The sequence below is a fragment of the Eucyclogobius newberryi genome, unplaced genomic scaffold (genome assembly GCF_026437365.1).
Source record: "Eucyclogobius newberryi isolate DKJ021-1_F unplaced genomic scaffold, fEucNew1.0.hap1 SCAF_10, whole genome shotgun sequence".
Classification (NCBI taxonomy): domain Eukaryota; kingdom Metazoa; phylum Chordata; class Actinopteri; order Gobiiformes; family Gobiidae; genus Eucyclogobius; species Eucyclogobius newberryi.
In genome coordinates this window covers 31,252,348-31,276,120 of record NW_027315724.1, presented here as the reverse complement: position 1 = coordinate 31,276,120, position 23,773 = coordinate 31,252,348, and the positions used below count along the sequence as shown (strand labels likewise).

The 23,773-nt window shown below is 38.9% G+C and overlaps 1 protein-coding gene across 1 annotated transcript in view; it reads left to right on the top strand.

The window, feature by feature from the left end:
• The first annotated feature begins 4,538 nt into the window (after positions 1–4,538).
• lsamp (limbic system associated membrane protein) overlaps positions 4,539–23,773 on the top strand; it is a 248,899-nt gene continuing 229,664 nt past the window's right edge. The window contains exon 1 of the mRNA XM_072454838.1: positions 4,539–4,736. Within this exon, the coding sequence (XP_072310939.1) occupies positions 4,582–4,736 (155 nt within the window). The 5' untranslated portion in view covers positions 4,539–4,581. The remainder of the gene's footprint in view (positions 4,737–23,773) is intronic.

Below are 23,773 nucleotides of genomic sequence, written 5' to 3'. Positions count from 1 at the left end.
ATAATATATTTTTGTTCACTGAAACGGTCTCTTAGTCTCCGTTTGGTCGTGTCCATTTAAAAGCAGGAATCCACCAAAACAGTCAATTCTGTATTCTGTAGACTAGTGTGTTTGTAGAGTAGTGTTACAATTGTGTCTGTAGAGTAGTGTTACAATTGTGTCTGCAGAGTAGTGTTACAATTGTGTCTGCAGAGTAGTGTTACAATTGTGTCTGCAGAGTAGTGTTACAATTGTGTCTGTAGAGTAGTGTTACAATTGTGTCTGCAGAGTAGTGTTACAATTGTGTCTGCAGAGTAGTGTTACAATTGTGTCTGTAGAGTAGTGTTACAATTGTGTCTGTAGAGTAGTGTTACAATTGTGTCTGTAGAGTAGTGTTACAATTGTATCTGTAGAGTAGTGTTACAATTGTGTCTGCAGAGTAGTGTTACAATTGTGTCTGTAGAGTAGTGTTACAATTGTGTCTGTAGAGTAGTGTTACAATTGTGTCTGTAGAGTAGTGTTACAATTGTGTCTGTAGAGTAGTGTTACAATTGTGTCTGTAGAGTAGTGTTACAATTGTGTCTGTAGAGTAGTGTTACAATTGTGTCCGTAGAGTAGTGTTACAATTGTGTCCGTAGAGTAGTGTTACAATTGTGTCTGCAGAGTAGTGTTACAATTGTGTCCGTAGAGTAGTGTTACAATTGTGTCTGCAGAGTAGTGTTACAATTGTGTCTGTAGAGTAGTGTTACAATTGTGTCTGCATTGTAGTGTTACAATTGTGTCTGCAGAGTAGTGTTACAATTGTGTCTGTAGAGTAGTGTTACAATTGTGTCTGCAGAGTAGTGTTACAATTGTGTCTGTAGAGTAGTGTTACAATTGTGTCTGTAGAGTAGTGTTACAATTGTGTCTGTAGAGTAGTGTTACAATTGTGTCTGTAGAGTAGTGTTACAATTGTGTCTGTAGAGTAGTGTTACAATTGTGTCTGTAGAGTAGTGTTACAATTGTGTCTGTAGAGTAGTGTTACAATTGTGTCCGTAGAGTAGTGTTACAATTGTGTCCGTAGAGTAGTGTTACAATTGTGTCCGTAGAGTAGTGTTACAATTGTGTCTGCAGAGTAGTGTTACAATTGTGTCTGTAGAGTAGTGTTACAATTGTGTCCGTAGAGTAGTGTTACAATTGTGTCTGTAGAGTAGTGTTACAATTGTGTCTGCATTGTAGTGTTACAATTGTGTCTGCAGAGTAGTGTTACAATTGTGTCTGTAGAGTAGTGTTACAATTGTGTCTGCAGAGTAGTGTTACAATTGTGTCTGTAGAGTAGTGTTACAATTGTGTCTGTAGAGTAGTGTTACAATTGTGTCTGTAGAGTAGTGTTACAATTGTGTCTGTAGAGCAGTGTTACAATTGTGTCTGTAGAGTAGTGTTACAATTGTGTCTGCAGAGTAGTGTTACAATTGTGTCTGCAGAGTAGTGTTACAATTGTGTCTGTAGAGTAGTGTTACAATTGTGTCCGTAGAGTAGTGTTACAATTGTGTCTGTAGAGTAGTGTTACAATTGTGTCTGCATTGTAGTGTTACAATTGTGTCTGCAGAGTAGTGTTACAATTGTGTCTGTAGAGTAGTGTTACAATTGTGTCTGCAGAGTAGTGTTACAATTGTGTCTGTAGAGTAGTGTTACAATTGTGTCTGTAGAGTAGTGTTACAATTGTGTCTGTAGAGTAGTGTTACAATTGTGTCTGTAGAGCAGTGTTACAATTGTGTCTGTAGAGTAGTGTTACAATTGTGTCTGTAGAGTAGTGTTACAATTGGCAAAATTGGCAAATTGTCTACATTTAAAAGTTTTTGTGCCTGAAGAGTCTTTAAATGAAGGAGATCTGTTAATGTGGCAGCAGTAAATGCAAGATCGGCATTGAAATATTCCGACTGTTTGGGGAAGAACGGCCTGTGTGGACCAGGTACATTTTTTGGGCAGAGGTTTGGTGCCCTGCAGATGGCATAAAGAGTAGGTTCCGATAAGGTGGTTGCGAGAGAGGGTCGCTTCGAAGAATATTTAATTTTGTAGGAAAGGTTACTGTACCTGAAAATTTTGTTGTCACTTTTTATTTAGGATTTTTTCTTTCTGTAGATTTAGCTTTAGATATTGTGTTGTTGAAATGTCTTCTGCCATATCCCCGCAGTTTGTGTGCACATAAGAGTAGCTTGTACATAAAATTATTATCCTGTGTCCTATATTCTTGAGTAATAAGATTATTCGATTTAAAGCTTGGGGAAGCGAGCCCCGCCCCCTGAAAAAAACCCTCAAACATGACTACTTCTATATTAATTAAACCACCATGATCCCCCTATCATCCAGACACATTTCCCAGTTTGGATGATCTCTCCATTACATGTCACGTGAAGGCTACATCTGCTGGAGGGGGAGCTGTCAAAATGGCTCTCAAAATGTGCTGACGCCTGAACCACAGAGCGGCTCATTCTGGGGCTCCCTCTCTCACGGTGGGATTACACACAACTGCGTGTGCTCCACAACAAGTGCTTTGTGTAAGAAACATAAAGAGTATGTTCATGGGATTGACAGCACGATAAACCTGAAGCAGAGATAAGTGACAACAGCCAAACAGGCGCCTATGGGCGGCTGATGGACTGTCAGAGAATTAAAGGAGGTCAGGTTATTTATATTTTAATGAAGGTTTAAGTGCAAGAGGAAATAGTGATCCTTCTGATGCCAAAAAATACCTAAACATTTAATCAAATAAAGCTTATGTTATCTCTTTAAAGTTAACTTAATTTATTTATTTTTTTATATCGATTTTATTTCAGAATCAGAATCAGAAAAGGTTGTCAATGAACAGAATTCACGAACATAGGAACTTGCTTTGGTGATTCAAATGCAACATAAAACAATGAACAATGATAAAACAACCTATACAAGTCAAAAAGAAAAACAATTAAAATCTGCTATAGGATAAAAATGAATTAAAAAAATAGGCTATTAGATAAAAACAATATATATATATATATATATATATATATATATATATATATATTAAAATAGGCTTACTAATGTATTTATTACTAGACTAGAGTAAGTCATCATCACTCTTTCTAGTGTGGTAAATTGTGAATATCAAAAATGTAGTCAAGCAGGCGATGCCCTGTGCGGAGATTCACAATGTGTCTCATCAGTATTCATCTATTTCCTGAAACAAATCATGCCAAATGCACTGCCTAAACAGTTACAGTCAGTTCATTAGGCGCTGCGCTGAATGAGAATCAGATCATGGACTATTAAACTGCTGCTTGATTGGCAAGAGCTGAAATTAAATGCTTATTTCACATTCGTATTTCAGCTGAATAAGAAAGCTCAAACCGAAGACCTTCAGTGCTGAAAGTGGTTGTGATTACCCATAATGCAGCAGCTCCACAGACATACTACGGAGAATATCCATTGATTTATTTTTTTTGGTCATGGTCAGCGATGTAGAAAATGACACTCATTGAAAATATTTGTTTGGAAATTTGATATGTAATTTTACGAGGATGTATTTTAACATTTTTTAACCAATCAAACAAACAAACAAACACACAAACAAACAAACAAACAAACGTAAAAGTGCACTATGTAACTTTTCTCTTCATAAAGATATCCACGCCTTGCCTAGAATATTCCACAGTATAGCATTAGACATATCTATCAGGCACCTATTCAATTACCAGTATTTTTTAATTGCTTAAAAATACCTTGTTAATGCATCTTTACTGTGAGTTGGCTTGCCTCTCCACAGATCTGGTCTATAACTTGCCTAGGTAGCGTCATTGTTCACTATATCCATGGAGATAGATACGTTACAGTCGGATAGATACAGTCATGAAAGATCCACTGGATTTTAAAACGTTAATGTTGTTTTATTGGTAACGCCTTAACAAGACACAAAACTTATGCAGCAAATGTTTTTAAGTATTCATATGCTTCTAAATGTCATATTCACATTGCGGCTCATGGTAAAGCTATTTGTTTTTAAAAGTTTCAAATCATTGTTTTCTGTGTTTAAAAAATATAATCAAGATTTAGAAGAAAAAGGTCAACAATAAACGTGTAAATGCAGGGGAAAAAATAGCTTATTATCTTGCAGGTGACTTTTTGTTGCTCAAAACCCAAGTCCATTTTATTCCATTACCGTTTCCATCCCAGTCCAGCGCGCGTGTGTCTTACAGAAAGGGACCTCAGGTGGTGCTATTGTCCTGACAACCAATGAGGGGCGCATCACAGTCAGAGGCAGGATAATCTGAGAGGAGAGAGAGGTGCTGCTTGTGCGGAGTGAGGGGGGTGATTCTCCCAGAGCAGAAACAGAAGCCTGCCTCTCTCCCCATCACCGCTACTTGGCCGCGTGCGCTGCTTTTCACGCGGGTAGAATCACGCATCAGCGGCGACGCGCACAGTCCTGTTGGAATCCGCTGTATTAAGTTTGCATTTTGGAACTGTTGCTTTGGATTTTGCTCAGGACAACTATCAGGACTTTATTTTTTTTTCTTTCCCTAGCCACTATATCCTCCGAGCCTTTTCACCGTTTGGATTTATCCACGAAACACGCGCGCGTTCCAGAAGATGCAAGTCGGACGCAAACCGTGTTGGAGGCAGTTGCAGGCTTCTTTTTTCAGACTGCTCTGTCTTATTCCCACAGGATTCCCCGTCCGAAGTGTGGATATGCAGCAGACCACGGACAACATCACCATCCGCCAGGGCGACACGGCGATCATACGGTAAGACGCGCTCTTCTAACTTTACGCGCGTCTCGTCCCTTTTCGGATGGCGCGGCTGCCAACGTCTTCTCTGTGAGTCTGCATGGTGCACTTCACGTCTAACTAACACGAGACACAACTTGCATCTAGAATAAGAGTAGCATATGTTTTTAAGCTGATTTTGCGCGTCGGACCGGACTTCTCCGCTCGTGCCGTTATTGCTGCAGAGTTTGGAATCCTCTGCTATTGACAGTATATTGTCTGTTGGCATCATGCGACCCCCGCCTTGGAGCACAGAGCATCCCTGCTGTGTCGGCTCGCATGACTTGTGCAAAGTGCGTCACTGTGTCCGAACACGCGTGTATAATCGTGCGCGATGAGCGGAGACGGATAAGCGGATGATGCGCGGGGCGGAGGAGGGAGGACGCGCGCGTTTTACATTTGTGAAGCGTAGTGTTTATTTACCGCATCCGTCACAGGCACAGAAAACAGTGCGTTAAAGTAGGATCCGTGCACAGATACGTCCCGGGGCGGCCAACTTCTGCTCCGTGAATTGAAAGCTGATTCCTGCCTTGTTCTCGTGCACTCCGTGTTCTGGACGGTATAAGCCCGTGGTACACTGCAGCCCACTTAATCACATCCCAGACAATGCAAGCTGTCAACTCAGTGGTAGTGGAATGGGCAGATGTCACTGATCAGCGATTCGCGAGCCACACATGGCATTGTGGCATAAATGCAAAAGCAGTTGTGTCTATACATTAATAATTTCATTAACTGTCTTTATCAACTTAATTTAATCTTCTGATTTTTCATATTTGCCATTTCCCTGCTCTCAAATGCTGGAAGCAGGACGAGTGCACAGAATAATGGACACACATCCACTCAATCACATTGATTTTTCTACTCCCCCTCATATTTTATGTGCCCCTTGCCCACTCATACTTGCTGTATTTACAGGAGAGGGTCTCCAGCTAATATACAGCGTACAAATGGAGTTAAGGTCTAGAACAAAGCTGTACATTGCATTGACCCTGAGGCTGTCAGGTTGACCCTGTCTGGGTCATGTGAGGTTAATGGAAAATCTAATCTGGACTATAAATAATGATGTGTTTCAGTTTGCTAACTAAACTGATAGACTACTGCGTTTATCCAAACAGACATCTGCAATTAACAGTCACTTAACAGGTGTACACTAAAATCATCTTTAAATACGGAGAACAAAACAATTACAATGAGCTCAGTTCTCATCCCTTTTTCACTCTGACTATTTTTTTTAAACTTTTCAATCTTCAGTTTAGTCCTCATTTAGTACTTCTCAATATTGTGACTAAAATGAGAAGGACCAGCTCTGATCATCATGTCCCAACATCAGTGTCCTGTATAAGAGGCACTCTCAAACCCTTCTCCAGAGCTGTGAGCGCTCACAGTATTCTCTCACAATAGATAAACCACTTTAATAGATGCTCTTGGCCAACAGGTGCTGATCACATTAGTCCAATGAACCTATAATGTCCAACTCTCCTCGAAACCTTCTGGCTCTGTACAGTAAGCCTGGGCAATACTGGATTTCACCTTTCCAAGAACTCTACTTACCTCATGGCTCCGCTTAGGAGTTTGTGCTTTGAAGAATAAATAGATGAAAAATAATAGGTAATGCAGACATATTTTGGTTGCTCTATCTTTGTTGTTGATATATTTATTCATAATATTCCCAATATGCTTTATACACTTGCTTTTCCACCTTTTAAATCTTGACAGACATTGAGGTTTATGAATAATGTATACTGAATGTATAGCCCAAAAACCCTTCTTATATAATTGGCTAAGATTTAGAAAACCCTGATAAATGGTAAAATTATACTGTCAAATCAGTACGTTGTCTGATAAATATCATTTTTAATCCTAATAAGAATATAAACAAAGACACCAAGACTGTTAAGCCTGTGTGCTGGGTCCAAACAATAAAAACTGGAGAAAGAAAGTAGATCGGCACAGCGTTTTTTGGCGATCCCAATTTTTTATTTTCAATCATCTCTACATGGGGTGTCATTTCTGAAAATCATTGTGCAGCTTTCTTTCACCAAGAATATAAACTGTACAAAACAAGCCATGTCTGAGTGTGGCTGACAAGTAAACTATTTCAGACCATAATGCATTTTTGACAAGGTTTTATAGTCTTTGTAAGTTAACATAACCATAAGTTTACAAGGGAAAATTCAACCTTTCACTACAAAGCAGACGGGTCATTTGAGGCTCCACCACAGCTTACAAATAAATACCTGATGAGCGATGTCTTTGTAATTACCTCTCCTATCCACGCAGTAAGCAACATAATTAAAAGCACATTCATAATTCATGTTGTTTGCGTTGTCAATTACTCGTATTTATCGTCAGTCACGGTACAATAAACTGAGGCTAGAGACCCCATGGCCCCATCGCAAAACACAAAACACGGCCATTTTTCAACCCCAGTTTCCACCTGACAAATTGGATGTGTGGACTGCGTGGTAGGGGGTTAAAAAAGCACGGGTCTTTGAGCATGGGAGGGGAAGCTGTCGACGAGTCATTTGTCATGCTACACAGTATATCTGATGCCATAAGCTGGGGTTCTTTGTGAGGGCTAAGGGGATATTGGTGACCTGGGGGTGTAATGCAGCTCCTTCAGTGGTGCCCCTGGCTGCAGTTGCACAGGCACAAGAAGAAGAGAGTGGGGAAAACCAGCGCGGGGCCCAACCACCGCTGGGACACTTTGCACTCAAATGGAAAAAGGAATGTTCTTTTTCCGCGACAAGAAAGGAACTGTATCAAAGCAACAAACTAATGGAATGGAACCATTGTTTGGAGGGGTTGAACCTTACAGAGCATAGCCTGGAAATAGCGCAAATGCTAATTGTGAAGATTAGCTGTTGTGCACTAGAGATGAGGTGAGCACAATGTTGACATGTAGTTGATATCTTGAATGTTGTGTTGAAGATGAGATACATTTGAATATTGAATACACTGTTTATTGTAAAAAAAAACTAAAATTAAAAGGCTTCAAATAAGGTGTAGAAAAAGCTTCAGTTGTAGTAATCTGGACTCAGTTTAGAAAAAAATGTTAAAAAAAGGTGATATATCTTTGTGTGTGGTTGATTTTGCAGGCATTTCCAATTTTTCTGATAATTAGACCGCAAAGAATATGTTTTAACACATAGGAAACGTGTTAAAATATTATTTTAACACGTTTCTGTCGGACTGCAATGATATCATTTGACGAGTTATTCATTTTTGTCTATATAGTCCACCTGTAACTAAACTCAAATGTGATTTCTGTATCCAATCTTTGCCAAGGAACTGTAATTATGAAGTGAGAGTTGAAATTGACAACAGTTTAACAAATTTGGTTTTAAAATTATACAATACATATTCATGCAATCACCCTTTCATTAAAAACAATTATGTCTCCAAAATAGGGATGGAAAACCAAATAGCTGCTCCTGTAACATCCTGAATTTCAAGATTAGATTTGCCCTAAACTCTAAAGAAAGTTGACTTGTTCTAAATATCAGAGTTTGATGTCTGAGAAAGACCTTTAAATATTGACCTTAAGACAAGTCTCTAACCAATGTCTGTCTGAAGAGTTATAGTACATCACAGGCTGAATATTAAGTCAGATATTTCTAAACTTTCTAAAACGTCCACAAGAAGCAAAGTGCTATATTTACATGCGTTTATAGTTATACAATGATGTAGATCTATGTATAATTTTGGAGGGTTAGACTTGAGCCGCTCATGAAGAGTTCACTATAATTTAGATTAAACCCTTCACTATGTCTATTTTATCTTTGTATTTGTTTAGAAAGTTGTACTCCCTCAAACCACGATCAATAACATCGATATTTAAATGTTTTTGAGTGTTGTGGAACATTCTTGGTTGAATAATATCGTCTAGAAACTGGATGCTCTTATCTCTCTTTCGTTATTCTAAATCCTATCTTCACATACTCCATTAAAAGGGAGTTAATATTGACACGTATCTCTAACATCTGCTGCTGCCTGACACCACCAGCTGTGGATCTAAATTGATTTGGTGTTGGCTTGTGCACAGCCGTCTTCTGCTCTTTCTCATGTAGCGCACCATCAGATGTGGAGATTTAACTACTCTTAACCCCAGAGACCCTTCGCCTCATGAGGCCGTAGGAGGAGTTAATCTGACACAGAGATTATCCCCATGGCAACAGGAAGAGCTGGGTTACGTATTCATAGTTTAAGACAAATTAACACGATGGGACGATTTGGGAACGATTTGCGGCCGAGTGTGAAGCGCCTGGGATGAGAATCAGCACCTCCAAATCCGAGGCCATGGTTCTCGACCGGAAAAAGGTGGCTTGCCCTCTCCGGGTGGGTGGGGAGTCCTTGCCCCAAGTGGAGTTCATGTATCTCGGGGTCTTGTTCATGAGTGAGGGAAGGATGGAGCGTGAGATTGACAGGCGGATCGATGCGGCGGCTGCAGTGATGCAGTCGCTGCATCGGATTGTTGTGGTAAAGAGGGAGCTGAGCCGAAAGGCAAAGCTCTCGATTTACCGGTCAATCTACATTCCTGCCCTCACCTATGGTGATGAGCTTGTCCCACCGGTAAGAGGCCCAGGGGAAGACCCAGGACACGCGGGAGGGACTATGTCTCTCGGTTGGCACACCTGCCTGGCAAGACCTCGGGATCCCTCTGAAGGAGTTGGAGGAAGTGTCTAGGGAGAGGGAAATCTGGGAGTGCCTGCTTGGACTGCTTCCCCCGCAACCCGCCCTCAGATAAATGGAAGAAGGTGGATGGAACATGATATTGACTTAACCAGCGTAGACATGAGGCAATTTTGTATTTGAATTAGCACAGCGCGTTACGGGCCTTAAATAATATCATTATTGTTGTTGCATATGGTTTTACTCTAAACCTTTGACCTCGTGCTCCACTGACCTACTTGTGCCAACATCTGCTTTACACAATTACAACCCCTAAGCCTGACTTACACCATGCACTTTGATCAGTAGGTTGAAAAGTCATTTACAATGATTATATATTTAATTCCTTTGGCCGTATCGCACATATAAATCATTTTTATACATGTCCTGTTTATAATAAGGCCATTGAATCAACTTTAATGGAGCTTTACCATGTTATATGGTGTTGCCTCCTCATTAGCTCACTCAAAGGGATTCATGCATGTTTGAATAATCCTGTTTTGTCCTGGATTTGAGGCCTGAGTTCTCAGTGTCTATTCACATGTGTCTTTTCACTTACTCCCTATCTCCGCCCACAATTCTGTTCACTAGAAAACTTTAGACCCAGAGTCATACACATTGGGTTAATAAATGTTGCATAGCCAACAACAAAACTTCTGAAGTAAAATGTCCCTGAAGAAACTGCAATCCGTTTTGCTAGAAGTCAATGGGCCTGAGGACTTTGCTTTGCCTGTGTATAAAACGTTCATGACAGTTTTGTTTTTTTGCACAAAATAACTGCATGTGTGTGCTCTGCAGATCTGACCTATACGGTGACGCCCCCTGCTTGACTACATGCAGGTTAATGCTATACTGTGGAACATTCCAAACACAACAATAACCTCTCCCTGGAGACAAGCAGGTAGCATGACCTTCTACCAAAAAAGTTACACAGTGCACCTTTAATTATGCTAGTGTATTTCTCAAGCCTTGAAACTGTAATGTAATAAATAATCTAAATTAGAACTTATATGAAAAATATGTTGATTTAAATGTATTGACCTCAGAAGCGTTAGAACTGTTGTTTTCTTCTCCAAATGGTAACGTTTATAGGATAGTTTCTAGAGAAGTCATTCGGCCATGTATCCATCACTGTGAGTGGTTAGACCTGGGGCTGAATATTACTTGACATAATATTTATTCTGAAAAATGTCAAAGACCTTCTTGTCATTCTTGTTTGGATGATGCCAACCAGTGCAATTCAACCTTTGCCATCCTTCTGTCACCGTACACAACTCACAAAAGAAACAAAGTGTTTGCTGCATGTCTTAGAGCCCTTTTCATGTCACAATAGTTAATTTTCTAATTGCTTTTCGGAGTCCTCCTCTGTGCCACGGCCTTGAGGGTGAACTGGCGAATGTCAGGCAAAAGTCCCTGTAATTGACAACGGTTTATTAAAGCAATAATGACACAGATCCCGCGTGTGCCTCTGCACTTTGACGACACTCTTTGACTCGCCTTTCGCTTTAAGGGAGCGATGATTCTGCTCTTCAGCTTTGCCCCGGAGGATCTTAGGCATATCAGCAGTCTGCCATTACTTAAATCTGAGTCCGGCGCGCTCATAATATGTGCAAAATCAGCTGCAGGCTCAGGCTTTACGTAAGATATGGTGTCTCTAACTCTCCATCATAGGTCGCACTTCGTTTTCGGTTTCTTTTTGCTTTATTGAAGGCTTAACGTTTCAACATGCGGTGGAGAATGTCTTTTATGTGCAATCTCGTGATTCTAACTCCTACACACACGTATACAAAAACGTATTGCACCGTTGCATCGTGTGACATTAATTATACATTGTAAAGGTCTGAAATCTGGGAACTAGCTTGTCACAGTTGCTGCAAAGAGTCTTCTTCATAAAAACATGGTGTTAAACTACCCTTTTTATTATAAAGAAGTTTAATTTGGGTTAGTGTGGGCATACAACCAAAATCATATGGCAAGTTTCAATATTTTTCAGAATTCAACAAATAATAATAGGAGTGAGAAATTAGCAATGCACAATTTTAAACTGAATATTATATCTTCTGAAGAGTGAAAAGTCCTCAAAATGTTGCCTATAACAGGAAGCTGAAACTCATGAATAGGCCGCTATAGAGGCGTACTTTGTATTTGACTTCTTGATCAGACTTTGCAATGAGATGATGTGATCCATGCACCAAACTAAAACAAAAGCAGTTTGAAAACATGAAACAAATGTACAAAGCAAATGATCTAAATCCAGTAAACTGTCGCATTTGTCGAAGAGCTTGTTGAAAATCCTCTTTGATGTCTACAAAGTCATATACAGTGGTTCAAGCTTCGTCGTAGTTTGTTTTGTGACACTTTTTTGTTTAGTTTATAACAACCTTGTGCTTCACACAAGAGACATTCATAATTACGCACAGTTTAAATATTCAAAACACTCTTTTAATATTTTCCAAAACCACAAGCCACTTCACTGTAGTAATACAAGCGCTGTTAATTAATGCACAATTCACTGACGGTGCGGCACTTGCTCTGAACAGCAACTATTATAATTTATTGTTGTGTGTTCCATATTAATGCCACAGCAAGTTCCCTGGTTTGTTAGTCAGGCAATAAACCTGGTTCTGATTCTGATAACTGCCTTCGATCTTATGCAGCACACCGGGATCACTTTAAATGGTGAAAGCCCCTTGCACGTATTCATTTAGACAGTGTGCACTGGGTAAGACGATCCTATGGCTATGAGCGATATATCCCAGGTTGTTTTTCAAAGTGGATGGTGTAAAGCGCAGGAGAAACAAATCAATCTGGGGTTTCCGGACAGAGGGCAACGGAACAGCATAATTCGGGATGTCTATATTCCCCAGAGGCTCTATTCTTTTCCCAGCTCAACATCACAAGTTTTTTTTTTTGCACTATAAAAACTCCAAACTGGCTCCAGCACAGCCATAGTTTTATCTATCTGACCCTCTGCTGAACAATTTCATCCAGATTCCACACCGGGGACTGAAAATAAATGTGAAATTTACAAATATACTGTGTCCTATGGCATTCCTGATGAAAAAGGGAAACGCATATGATGATAAAATGATTCAAAACAGAACAATGCACTACAGATTATTACCATACAAAACAGGCAGCGACTTAAACGTTGCCTCCATATTTCTATAGGGTTTACTAAACTCGATAATATATTTAATAACACTTTGTCTACGGCGTAACTTTCCTCCAAAGCGTGCTGCTCACTGCTTGATGCTTTTGTCATATACAGTTTATGAATTTCACACTCCAGGAGTTATTTGGAAGTCGCACTCTCTGTATAATGTGCAATGGTTCACATACATATCACTCCGATATGACGACAATTTCTTTTGTCTGCTTTTTTTAAGTTAGTAAACGTAAGAGAAATGGGTACATGTTTGACATAGATTGACTCTGTGAGAGGATGGCTCCCTCTGCGACCAAAGATCCAAAATAAGATGCACTGCTGGATATCAATAGCATCTCATCTGGTCATAACACGGTTCTAAGTTTAATCGTTGTCTCTGTCTCGCAGAGAGACCAACAACCCACGTTTCTGAGTCATGATACAAGATTTGTACAGTATCAGAAATCTTTTATAGCAGACAGCCAAAATTGTGGAGTGGACTTCCAGCTTAAGGCCACTCATCACTTTTTAAAACAGCTTTTGTATAAAATGAATGAATTTAAATGTCCTTATGCTCGTATTGTTTCAGGTAATCCCCGAAAAGCTTTCTCTGTATACTATAACTCTCTATTACAAAAATCAACATAAGAGCTGATAACTTTATGCATCTAAGTGAAGTGCATTAAAGCATAATCCTTATCTAGTGCACACAAGAGCTATTCTCTGCCACTCAACTTTTATAACAATCTGCAGTTCTCTGTCTGAACTTAAAGGGCCCCCAGCTTCGGCGAGCAGCTCTTGCTTCATCCATCCTGCTCTTTGTGATTTGCTTCGCCAGCAGGCCATGGTCCAGCCGTGTCCTCACCTGACTCGCAGAGTGAGGACAAAACCGGCAAGGAAGGACAAAATTGAGTTCAGGAATTCATGTTGGCGATTGAATGCTCACATAGAAGAGGAACAGGCCGACTCTGATGGGATGAATGAGAGTGGGAGGAGACGAGGGAGTACAGGGACTTAGTATTAGTACAATCGGCACAATAATCCCCTCTGTTCCAGCCCGGGACCATGGCGGATTTTCAAATCAATTTTTGACTCATGATGCTGCGTTGAAGAGGAAGCAGAGCACAGTAGTTTGTACATGGTTGAATTTACATGTGGGTCAAGGCTGGGAAAACATTTAAGGCCATAAATCTGATGACAAATGTGCAGTATCAATATGTTATTAAAGGTGCACTTTGGAACTTTTCTGGTGGGGAATACAAATTGGTTTTATGATAATCCTCTTTACACTTGTGTTTTGTTTTTGTTAGTTTTTTTAAGTAAAATTAACATTTTGACCTTTTGAGGGAAAATAAGTAACACAGTACCAGTACATGTTTCTTTTGGCTTTTATTTGTTGTAACTCATGGGTTGTTTTTATTTTTTTATATTATATATTTAATAAAATGCATAAGATTGAGCATTTATATAGCATGTGTACATGCAAAAAAGTTTGTGATCCATACGAAAAATAACTTGACAGGGAAATGAGCCAAAAAATGTCCACAACTTGCACTTTAAGGCAGAAGGTGATCGGAGTTAAGAGAAATGAAAAGTTAGCAACTTCCAACCAATATCGTAATCTCATAAAACAACACATTGTGATCAAATCATACCACTGTGCACTTCTTTCTTGCAATCCCCGCGCTCTGCTTGATTGACTGAGCTGTGGCTCTAAAAAAAAGCTCTTCTAAAGTTGTGCAATCACTTGAAAATTCCTGCTCATGAATATCAACAATGTCAGAGCGTGGTTTGTGAGCGTTTGGAGCTAGTTCGATTAGTTCAAACCAGTCATTTGCATTGAGATTCACGACTTTCTGTCTTTAGATTTAGGACCACAATTCTCTCCAAGACATTTCCCCCATTGTGTGCCGCCTCGTGAAGCCTTCTGGTTCTTTTGTGAGTCATCAAAGATCACTGAGCTTTTATCTTGGTCAGTGGGATCAGAGTTATGTCCAGCAGAGACAATGGAGAGGCTTTGACACGGCAGATGGACAGCGCTCTCTAGGGATCCAACACATTTCACGTTTCAGTGCGATGGCTGGACCTGTTCCTACAAGGTCTCAATCAAGACGCTTTTAGAATGTGTTTTTGATCTACTGTTTTCCTCTTAGAAAATACCAGGACGTCGCAAGCTCTTAATTATGTCCTTTTTAATATGTTTCGGCGAATAGCACTTTCTTTTTTCTTGTAAGTACAGTGTGGGTGAATATTAAAGTACTGCTGCTCTTCCTAAAAGCGATTCCACTGCATTTCCCTCTTTAACTAAGCTTTTGTTGGCCTGGCCCGAGCGTCTCTAAGTGCATATTTAAACTGCTCAGCGATTTCTCATAGCCCCTGGCCCCCTATATAGCAAGAAATACCTCCAAATGTGTGTCGGGAGCAGCGGGAGCACTCAGGAAGTCCAAAATTCCAATATATTACAACAGGTGTATCTTATAATGACTTTTATAGCCTGCATATGCATAAAAATGCATTGACATTTAAAAAATGTGATGAATGTGGACTACTCTAAAATGTTTTACTGTCACAGGATGAGGAGGTTTACCTGACAAGAATTAAAATGTGAAATATTGTCCAGTCGGCTCATAAATCTTTGTTATATATTAGAATGCATAAAACTTCACTCTCTCATCTCAAATTGTATAGAATTATAAGGAATAGAAAACTACCCAAGCCACTTTTGGTAGCTTGTTTCATGAACCCTGCATTTTTTGGAAATCTTTTGGAAATTTTTGGGATTTTTTGTAGGATTTTTTGAGAATTTTTTAGACATTTTTTAGGGATTTTTTTAGGGATTTTTTTTGGACATTTTGGACATTCTGTTGTGGAAATATTGGGCTGCATTTACATATGCACAAACACACTATCAAAATTGTGATTAAACAGGGACTTAAACCAAGAACTGAACCTTGATTAGACCAGGGCTGAAACGTCACCAAACCAAACTAAACCATGTGTACATCAGAACTAAACTGGGCTCGAACCAAGACCTAATTATTATTTACCACCATTTAAAAGAACACAAGATATGAGCTTGTTTTTGCTCAGTGGAAATAGCATTTACACCTGAACTAGACAAGGTTTGTTTCCAGATTAGAGATTCATGTTTTGTCAGGTTGTCTCACTGTGTTTTTGTCATCTTTTTTATGCACGCGCTTCTCAGGAAAACAATACTAGTAATAAAACCTGTGGAAGCCTCCAGGTTCAGAAGTAAAATATACACTTGCGTATGTATCCGTATGTAAGGCTGGAAGCTGCTTTTTACACCAAAGGGTCCAAAAAATATATATATGCACCAACTTCATTCCCGCCTAAACTGAAGTGCAGAAAAAGCATTAAGGATTTCTTTATTCACATCGATTTCTCACTGTTCGTGTACTCATTAACTATAGGCCATTAAACTATGTTACACCTTTTTACGTGTTCAGCTCTAACCATTACGCCCTGAACTCTTTGTCATTGTAATAGATGCCCATGTTGTAGGGGTTTAGTGTCTTTAATTGTATGTCACTCTGATTAATAACATTGTGAGCCTCGCAGTTGAACAAAATCCAATCTTTTTCACTTGAGGGTTTCATTTCCATTAACGAACCAGCAATAATGCCTTGGAGCTGAAATTGGGAAGAAAAATGATTTTAAATTTGTGTGTCAGGCCATAAAATGAGATGTGATAGCGACGTAGCCCCAATTGAACTGGAACGGCAGATTAAATAAATGTAATTCATACACAGCAGGTGGAAAGAATTTAAAACAGGAGTATTAAAGCTAAAATCTAAGTTTTCCTTTTAGAATAGTGCCTTTAAATGGTGTTATTATATTTTTTGTCATAATTTCTTATCTCAGAAATGTTAATTTGAGGTACTAAGAGATCTTCTATTGAGAGTGTTTTTCAAACTTCCTATAAGTTATCTTGTTCTTTTCTTCTGTATCTACCTCTGTATCTACCTGCGTTGCAACAATGAAATTTCCCCATGTGTGGACAATAAAGGATTAGCTTATCTTATTGAGTATCGTTCAGACTCACATTGTCCCAACATTAGAGATGTCAAGATTAATAGGTTTATTGATAATTGTTATGCAGGTCAATAATATAATCATAAGTACTAAAAAGTGACCAAATTAATTAATTAATTCAATCTTTATTTTGTTATTCAGAAAGTTTGATTTTTAAGAATGGTAATGTGTAAGACAAATGGAATTAAAGAAAATGAAATATCTGTCTGTGGTTTGGTGTTCAGACTTTTGAGGAAGGAATTTGACCATTTTCTGTCTATATATAATAATAAATTATTATTTGTATTATTATATTTTTTTTATAAATTGCCCAACCCAAAATATGGATGTCCTAATTTTTGCATTGAAGTTATTTTGTTTTGCTAAATAACTGCATTTGTACCGCACGCCCCCCATCGGTAAATCCGTATGTTGTTTAAGAAGATTAGGGGCCCTCTGTTAAGTACAGCCCTGGATGAGCACATGCATTGTTTACCAAGCCATCCCCACAACCATCAGCAAAAAAAGAAAAAACCTGCTTAGCAAACACGAGCTGAACTGGGCAACAGACACTGTAATTTCAGGTTATTGCATAAATGACAGCGAGTGGCACATACATCAGGGCTCATTATCGTGGCCTCAGAGCAGAACAGATGCTGTAACCAAACTGTCCCTTACGTAAGTTTTCATCATGCCTTCTCTTAATAAGTGTTCTTGAGCGGATTAGACATCAAAGCGGAGAACGTCAGCAGTGCCGTGCTTAGCGAAATAATGCGCTAAAACAGCAACTTGATGTGGAGATAATGCCACTATCAACCATCTTTTTACACACTTTGAAGATGCCTCCTGCCGACACAAGTTTCTTAATACCCTGAAGTTGTTTTAATCAGTTTAATTAGCGCTGTCCCCCCACTGATGTTCTGTTGAGTGGGTGTTGCTGGAGAATTGTTATTGATGGTAAAATGATCAATCAGCAGATGGTTGATTACTTCAACACACTTGGTTGTATCAGTGAAGAAACAGAGTGTGTTTAAAACCTGTTAACCTGACTTTACAAACAGGTTCTGAAATGTGTGGGATTCTAGCACTTCGATATTTTTTCTAAACCGTTCGGCCTTTATACGTAACGCAGAGAAGTCTTAATAAAGTGCAAACTAATGAAATGCATTCAACATTGACGTTCCATTTGAGTTTTTGTTTTAAACTTTGTATCCAGGACAAAAAACATCAACAATAGAAATGATTGATGGATACGTGCGGTATGTACTTTTGGCTGCAGCAAGAAAATAAATGGATGACAGAGATGGAACAAATTGTCAAGGACCGGACTGAAATAACCTTGGATAGTAACAAAATGGAAAGACTTTTACTTTGAACTTGAAAATGGACAAATTAGCTAGACACTGGGACAGATGGGACCGGTACATATATACTATATATACGGGACATGTGCCAGACTGACTTTTCATTCTCTGGTTTATTCTGTGTTGTTTGTTTTTGAGTTGAGAGGAAATAAAAGTCGATTAAAATAAAATACAAATCTATAAATCAAGTACACTGCAGTGCATTGTTTTTAATCAGTTAAAGTGTTAAAATCTGCAATTACAGAACAGTTCAAACCATGTGGCTCTGTCAGACAATGACGAGCAATAACATTAGATTTAAATAAAGAAGTTATAATTTCAATAATCTTTTTGATGCCCCGTTCAGAAATGTACGTGGGCTTTTTCACAGCTGCCATATCGACTCTTAATCTCATTCAATTTGTATTGCCGCATGGAAAAATTACATTTCATTATGATTCTAAAACACTATTTTGAGCAATATGCAAAACAGGATCGACGCTAAATCGAGAAGAAGCCCCACAGGCACGGTGCGTACACGCTGTTTGAATTACCACCACGCATGGGCAGCTCTGAAACTGATGTTCATTTCCGGCATATTGTCATTTAAGAGCGACGCACCGATATGTCTCGGCACCTACACTAATTGCTTGACGGAAGCGCGCGCAACAAGATGAGATAAGCAGCCCAAGTTCTTGCCTCCCCGCGCCAGTGCTAAGCCCCGCCAGTGGTTCATTATGTAAGGGCAGTAATCTGTCAACATCCGTCATACGCACAAAAGCCTTGCACCAGTTTTAAACGCACTGCTGCAGGTGATGCAACAGGGAGCAATATTGATCTTCTGTCAGACAAAGACTTGGGCAGAAAGATTGAAGCACCTTCACAGTTTGTCAAAATGTAGCACTGACTTCTCATGGTCTCAAAATAGAATACGGATTTGGAGCACTTTCATTGGCGTTTTGTGTGTGTGTTTGTGTGAGTAAATGGTTGGAATTGGCTTAACAATTAACCACATATTAGTTGTGATTATAATTTATCACAATGAACAGGTTAATTATTTCTGCTGCAAGTGCGCTGTAGAGTCCAGATTATAACTGTAACTATACGGTAACTGTAATATTTCTGTTATTTCTACTGCCGAATTAACACTCTTACATTTAAAAAAAAATTGCGTTTCCCACTTAAAATAAGCAGAATCCAATCCAATCTACAGTCAAAACAGTGAAATATGTCCTATAAGAAGTCTACTACTCACGAGTTAAAGAATAAATATTAGTTTGAATGTTTGAGTGTATAGAAGCAGTAAGCATAATTTACGTTTCTACTATATTTGGATATGTTTTCACTTGTTTACTGACATTTTGAAGGTTTTCTTTCCACCAGTGTTTTATCCAACCTTTTTGATTTCATTGAATTACTCATTTGCTAATGGCCTTTTCTTTATTTTGGTTTCTGCCAGAATCTTTTGGCTGAAATGCACCATTAATAAAAATAGCTCTACAAATTGAAAGGGTTCTAAGTGGGGTTTCTAAGTATTTCCCAAACATCTGGATACTGTAAAATATGCAGTAGATTTATTCTGATCAACTGTGTCCTGTATAATCCCCAGTGTTCTCACCAATAAGAGTGTTTTGTTTTTGCTTTCATACGCAGAGGCGCAGGAGGGCCATAATCATTGATAATAATGTGTTGTTGTGGACCCCAAGAGAGAGCCATTTGAAAAAAACATGCTCTTAAGCGCTTTCTCTGGCAACATGTTTTGATCTTCATTATTCTACTGAGCTTGGCTTTCCATTTTAAAGTGCAGGATTTGAAAAGGCCATAGTGCTGGAGGTCCATGAGACTAATTAGACATCCTCTCCTGGGTTTTTGGCATTTGAGATGAAGGGAATAGATGTGGTTTGGTGACCCCATGTTGCCATTGTAATAAAAAAATACAACATACGTGCTTCCAGACTGAAAACTCAGCCTTGACTCGACTTTTGCTTTTAATTCACACTTTAATCCCAGCGCTGGCCGAACAACATTATTGTTGTTACTACAGCTACTAAATGCACTTTACAATCAGCTGCAATTAAATCAGCTTCCCCAGTGTGTGATTCCGGTATTGATTGTCTCAGCCTTCATTCACTGGCACTTGGCTCGTTGTGTGAAAAAATGCTGTCTCCATGTCAACTGCCCTCCACCGAACTGTGGCAGTGGTGAATGAAGGAAGTGCTGAAAACCAAGCTAATTATGTCTAGAATAAATCATTGTAATCCTCAAATGAACCATTAAATCTATATGAGGGCCAGGTCAAAAAAGATGACTGACATGAATGTGCAGGTTAATTATTTCTGCTGCAAGTGCGCCCAGATTATAACTGCAACTATACGGTAACTGTAATATTTATGTTACTTCTACTGCCGAATTAACACTCATCTATGACTAATCAATACCCACAGCTTGGTACTTCTAAAAATCACATTTGGATACTGGTAATTGTGCACTTTTTCAATGTTAGTATTGATGTGATGTATACAATTTTATTTTTGCAATCTTGGTTCAGTACATTTTTTTTTTCTTTCTACTACCCATCTAACTCTTCATATTTGCAACAGTGAGTTCTGAATATTTTTTTCATATGGGAATAAAAATCAAATCGTGATCTCATCTGCTACATCGTGTATTTTTCGATTTAATGATGCCGTCTGCTCGAACACAGATCTCTCCTATTGTTGTGCACGTGCATGGTGTTGAATTCAAAATCGAGATATTCATTTTTTACCATAAATTTATACCACCTCGCTATACTACCGCTCATGTACTTGTTTTTAGTTATATGGTATTAAGAAATCCATAGAGTTGCCCTTCATCGTAAAAGGCAGCTAGAACATCACTGAAAAGTTCATTAAACTTGACTCCCCAATTTGCCTAATTGCTATGGCCCCTGAAATGTGTGAATCTGCCCACATTTGCATCTCATTGTATCGTGTCCCTGCGCCGAAAGAAGCAATGTGCTGTGCCGGGAGTAAACAGTGTTTCCAAAGACAGGGAACAGGTGGCCAAATGCTACCACACCGCTCCTCGGAGAGATGGTAGTTAGAGCCCCCCTTTGTGCCTTTATACACAAGGAAACAACAGAAAGGAAACCACTCAATGTGCCTAAATATGCCTGTCGTTCAGAGTCGTATAAAACACTGCTCGGAAACAAACCCTGCTTTATTTCATTCAAATTGTATGTTCCTGCCACGTGGGCTGTCAAATATAAATCGTACGGGGAGAGAAAGGATGGCGATGTACAGTGTTGGAGACAGGAGTCAGTGAGGAGTGGCAGTGTCCCGTTTGTGTCATTGCATTATTCTGTGCTATACCCATTCATGTTTGTGTACTGTATGTGTGCGGCTTTCTTGCATGGGTATTGTTTGCCGCCGTTCCATCTGCAAGCTGCACAATGGGGATAAAAGGATTAGAGAGATGTACGGCGGCCCAATCACAGTGGCGGCACACACCTAAAGTCGAGCTCTGACTGCAGTGTGGAGGTGGGAGACGTTTTTCAAAATGGCAGGAACGAGAACTGTTTCCTCAGCGTGCAACTCGAGCTATAGAATACACACTGTGAACATTTTATTTAAAGGTGCATTATGGTCCGCCGCCCGCATAACTCCAAAGATGTCATCGCTTTGAATGTTCCACAGTTCTGTCCGTGGAGAGGCAGATTACGATGATAAAAATGCCGGTTAAATGAATAAATGCAGGATTAGATTGGCCTTTATTGTTTCCTTATGGAGAAATTCATGTTGGACAAGCAATTGGCACAAAGACACACCCAAATAGACATTTCAAACACATTCACACTACACCAGCAGTGGCAGACACAATGCAAACTTGACTAAATCTAATCCAAGCCAATTTTCCAATATGAATTCATCAATAGTTTCCAGCTGAAAGCACAAACTGAAAAGCACATGGAAAACACATAGTTAACATATTGCACAGAAAGACAAGACACAGTTAAGAGGAAAAAAACTTAAATTTAAAGATATACATTTGAAACTTTCCCTGTTGTTAACTCTATAAATGTAAGAAAACGTAAGTAATTTTATTTGTAAAAACTGCCAAAATTGCCCAAAGTTTGGACATTTGAAGCTGAAAAATGGACAGAACCTGGTTTAAATGTATTGGTTAATGTTGTTGATATAATATGTCAACAACATTAACCAAGAAATGTACGAGATACAAAGAAAAAATCCAAAGGGGATTTTGGATATCTAATTTAGTAGTTTAGATGAATAATTATTTCAAAATTTGCCTAATTTCTTACACTTAAATCTGTAATAAATCAGGCTTGGAGTTAGATATCAACAAACCGTTCTGAAAGTTCTGTCAAAATCTTGTTAAGTATGTGTAAGTGTAGAGGTGCTACTTTATGTATTTTGAGAAAATGGCCTTTTGAAGTTAAATTGTCCCCTATTTATCTGGGGGCGCAAGTGGAAGTGGATCCAATGACGTAATAAACATGTTGTCAAAGATGAAAATGTATTATTTTTCCTGTATTTTCTTATTTGAAATAATCCCAAAAAATTGCCTAGTGGTTAGGGACATGGCCTGGGGTTCAAGAGATCAAATCCCACTGTCACTGAAATGTATTTCATGTTCAAACTTTTTAAACTTATAGATTGCACAGTCTAGTTTGTTTTGGGATGAGTTATGTCAGTCAGAGATGAACGGAGGCAATGGTTCTTTAACATTTTTGATAACATCAGTGATCAGATTAAAGTCAGGTTTGATCATTTTGGTGAGCTCGCTTTCCTTAGTTTAAACTTGCACAACATTTTGTGAAATGTCCCAACATTTCGTTGACGCAAAACTGCAGAGCCTGTCAAAATATGCAAGGTTTTTGGACATCTAGTGGGACTGTATAGCACACAAATGGTGAGGAATGAATGCAAGTCTCCTGCAGCTTCTCCTCTTTCTGGTCCCGAACGACATGTTTAAGGAGCCAGCCCTGAACCTCACCGCACGTCACTACTATCTATGGATATCTGTTTTTTCCCTATTAGAGAAGAACATTTTGCCACTAGATTGCATAAATACACGTACACTATGTTCTTATTTACACACTCTTAATATACACCAGAAATGACCTGTTTATGACGTCAATCGTTGTGATTGACGGCATAACTCTTTATTTCCCTGCTCTATAGCGCTTGCACTCTGCATTATTGCTTTTCATTTTTCTGTTTCATTTCCCATGATAATGATATTTTTCTACGTTCCCACAGTTTGAATTACCACCTTTAAAGTATTGATTTTATTCATGAATTCGTCTCCTCGCATTACATAAATAATCCATGTCTAATTTCAAATTCGTTGAGGTTTGTGGAATATTTTTTTAATCATTCTCAACTTTTAAACAAAATGCTGCCTCAAACTAAAAGCAGATCAAAATGAATAGCACAGTGTATTTGTAACTGAACACTCACGATGGTTTGACACTATACAATATTAATAGGCAATTTACAAAGTTTATAATAATGTCTTGTCAGTGAGGCACATGGAGTTGTTTTCTTAATGAATCATCTGCATCTAGTCTACGTATAATTGAAAGTATAATCACGTCATTGTATTATTTGATGTTGTGCAAGGCTTGAGTTACAGTATATTGTATTTAAACCTGTTTCGTCGTTCAGCAGCTTTTCTCTTGGCAACAGATGTAAATGACGTACCTGCTGAGTCCCTGAATACGTGCACAATATGCTGAATTACACCCACTTTCATGCAGAGCTGTCTCATTTCACCATCACTGCTCTTGTCCTGCGCCATAAGAGCCACACTTT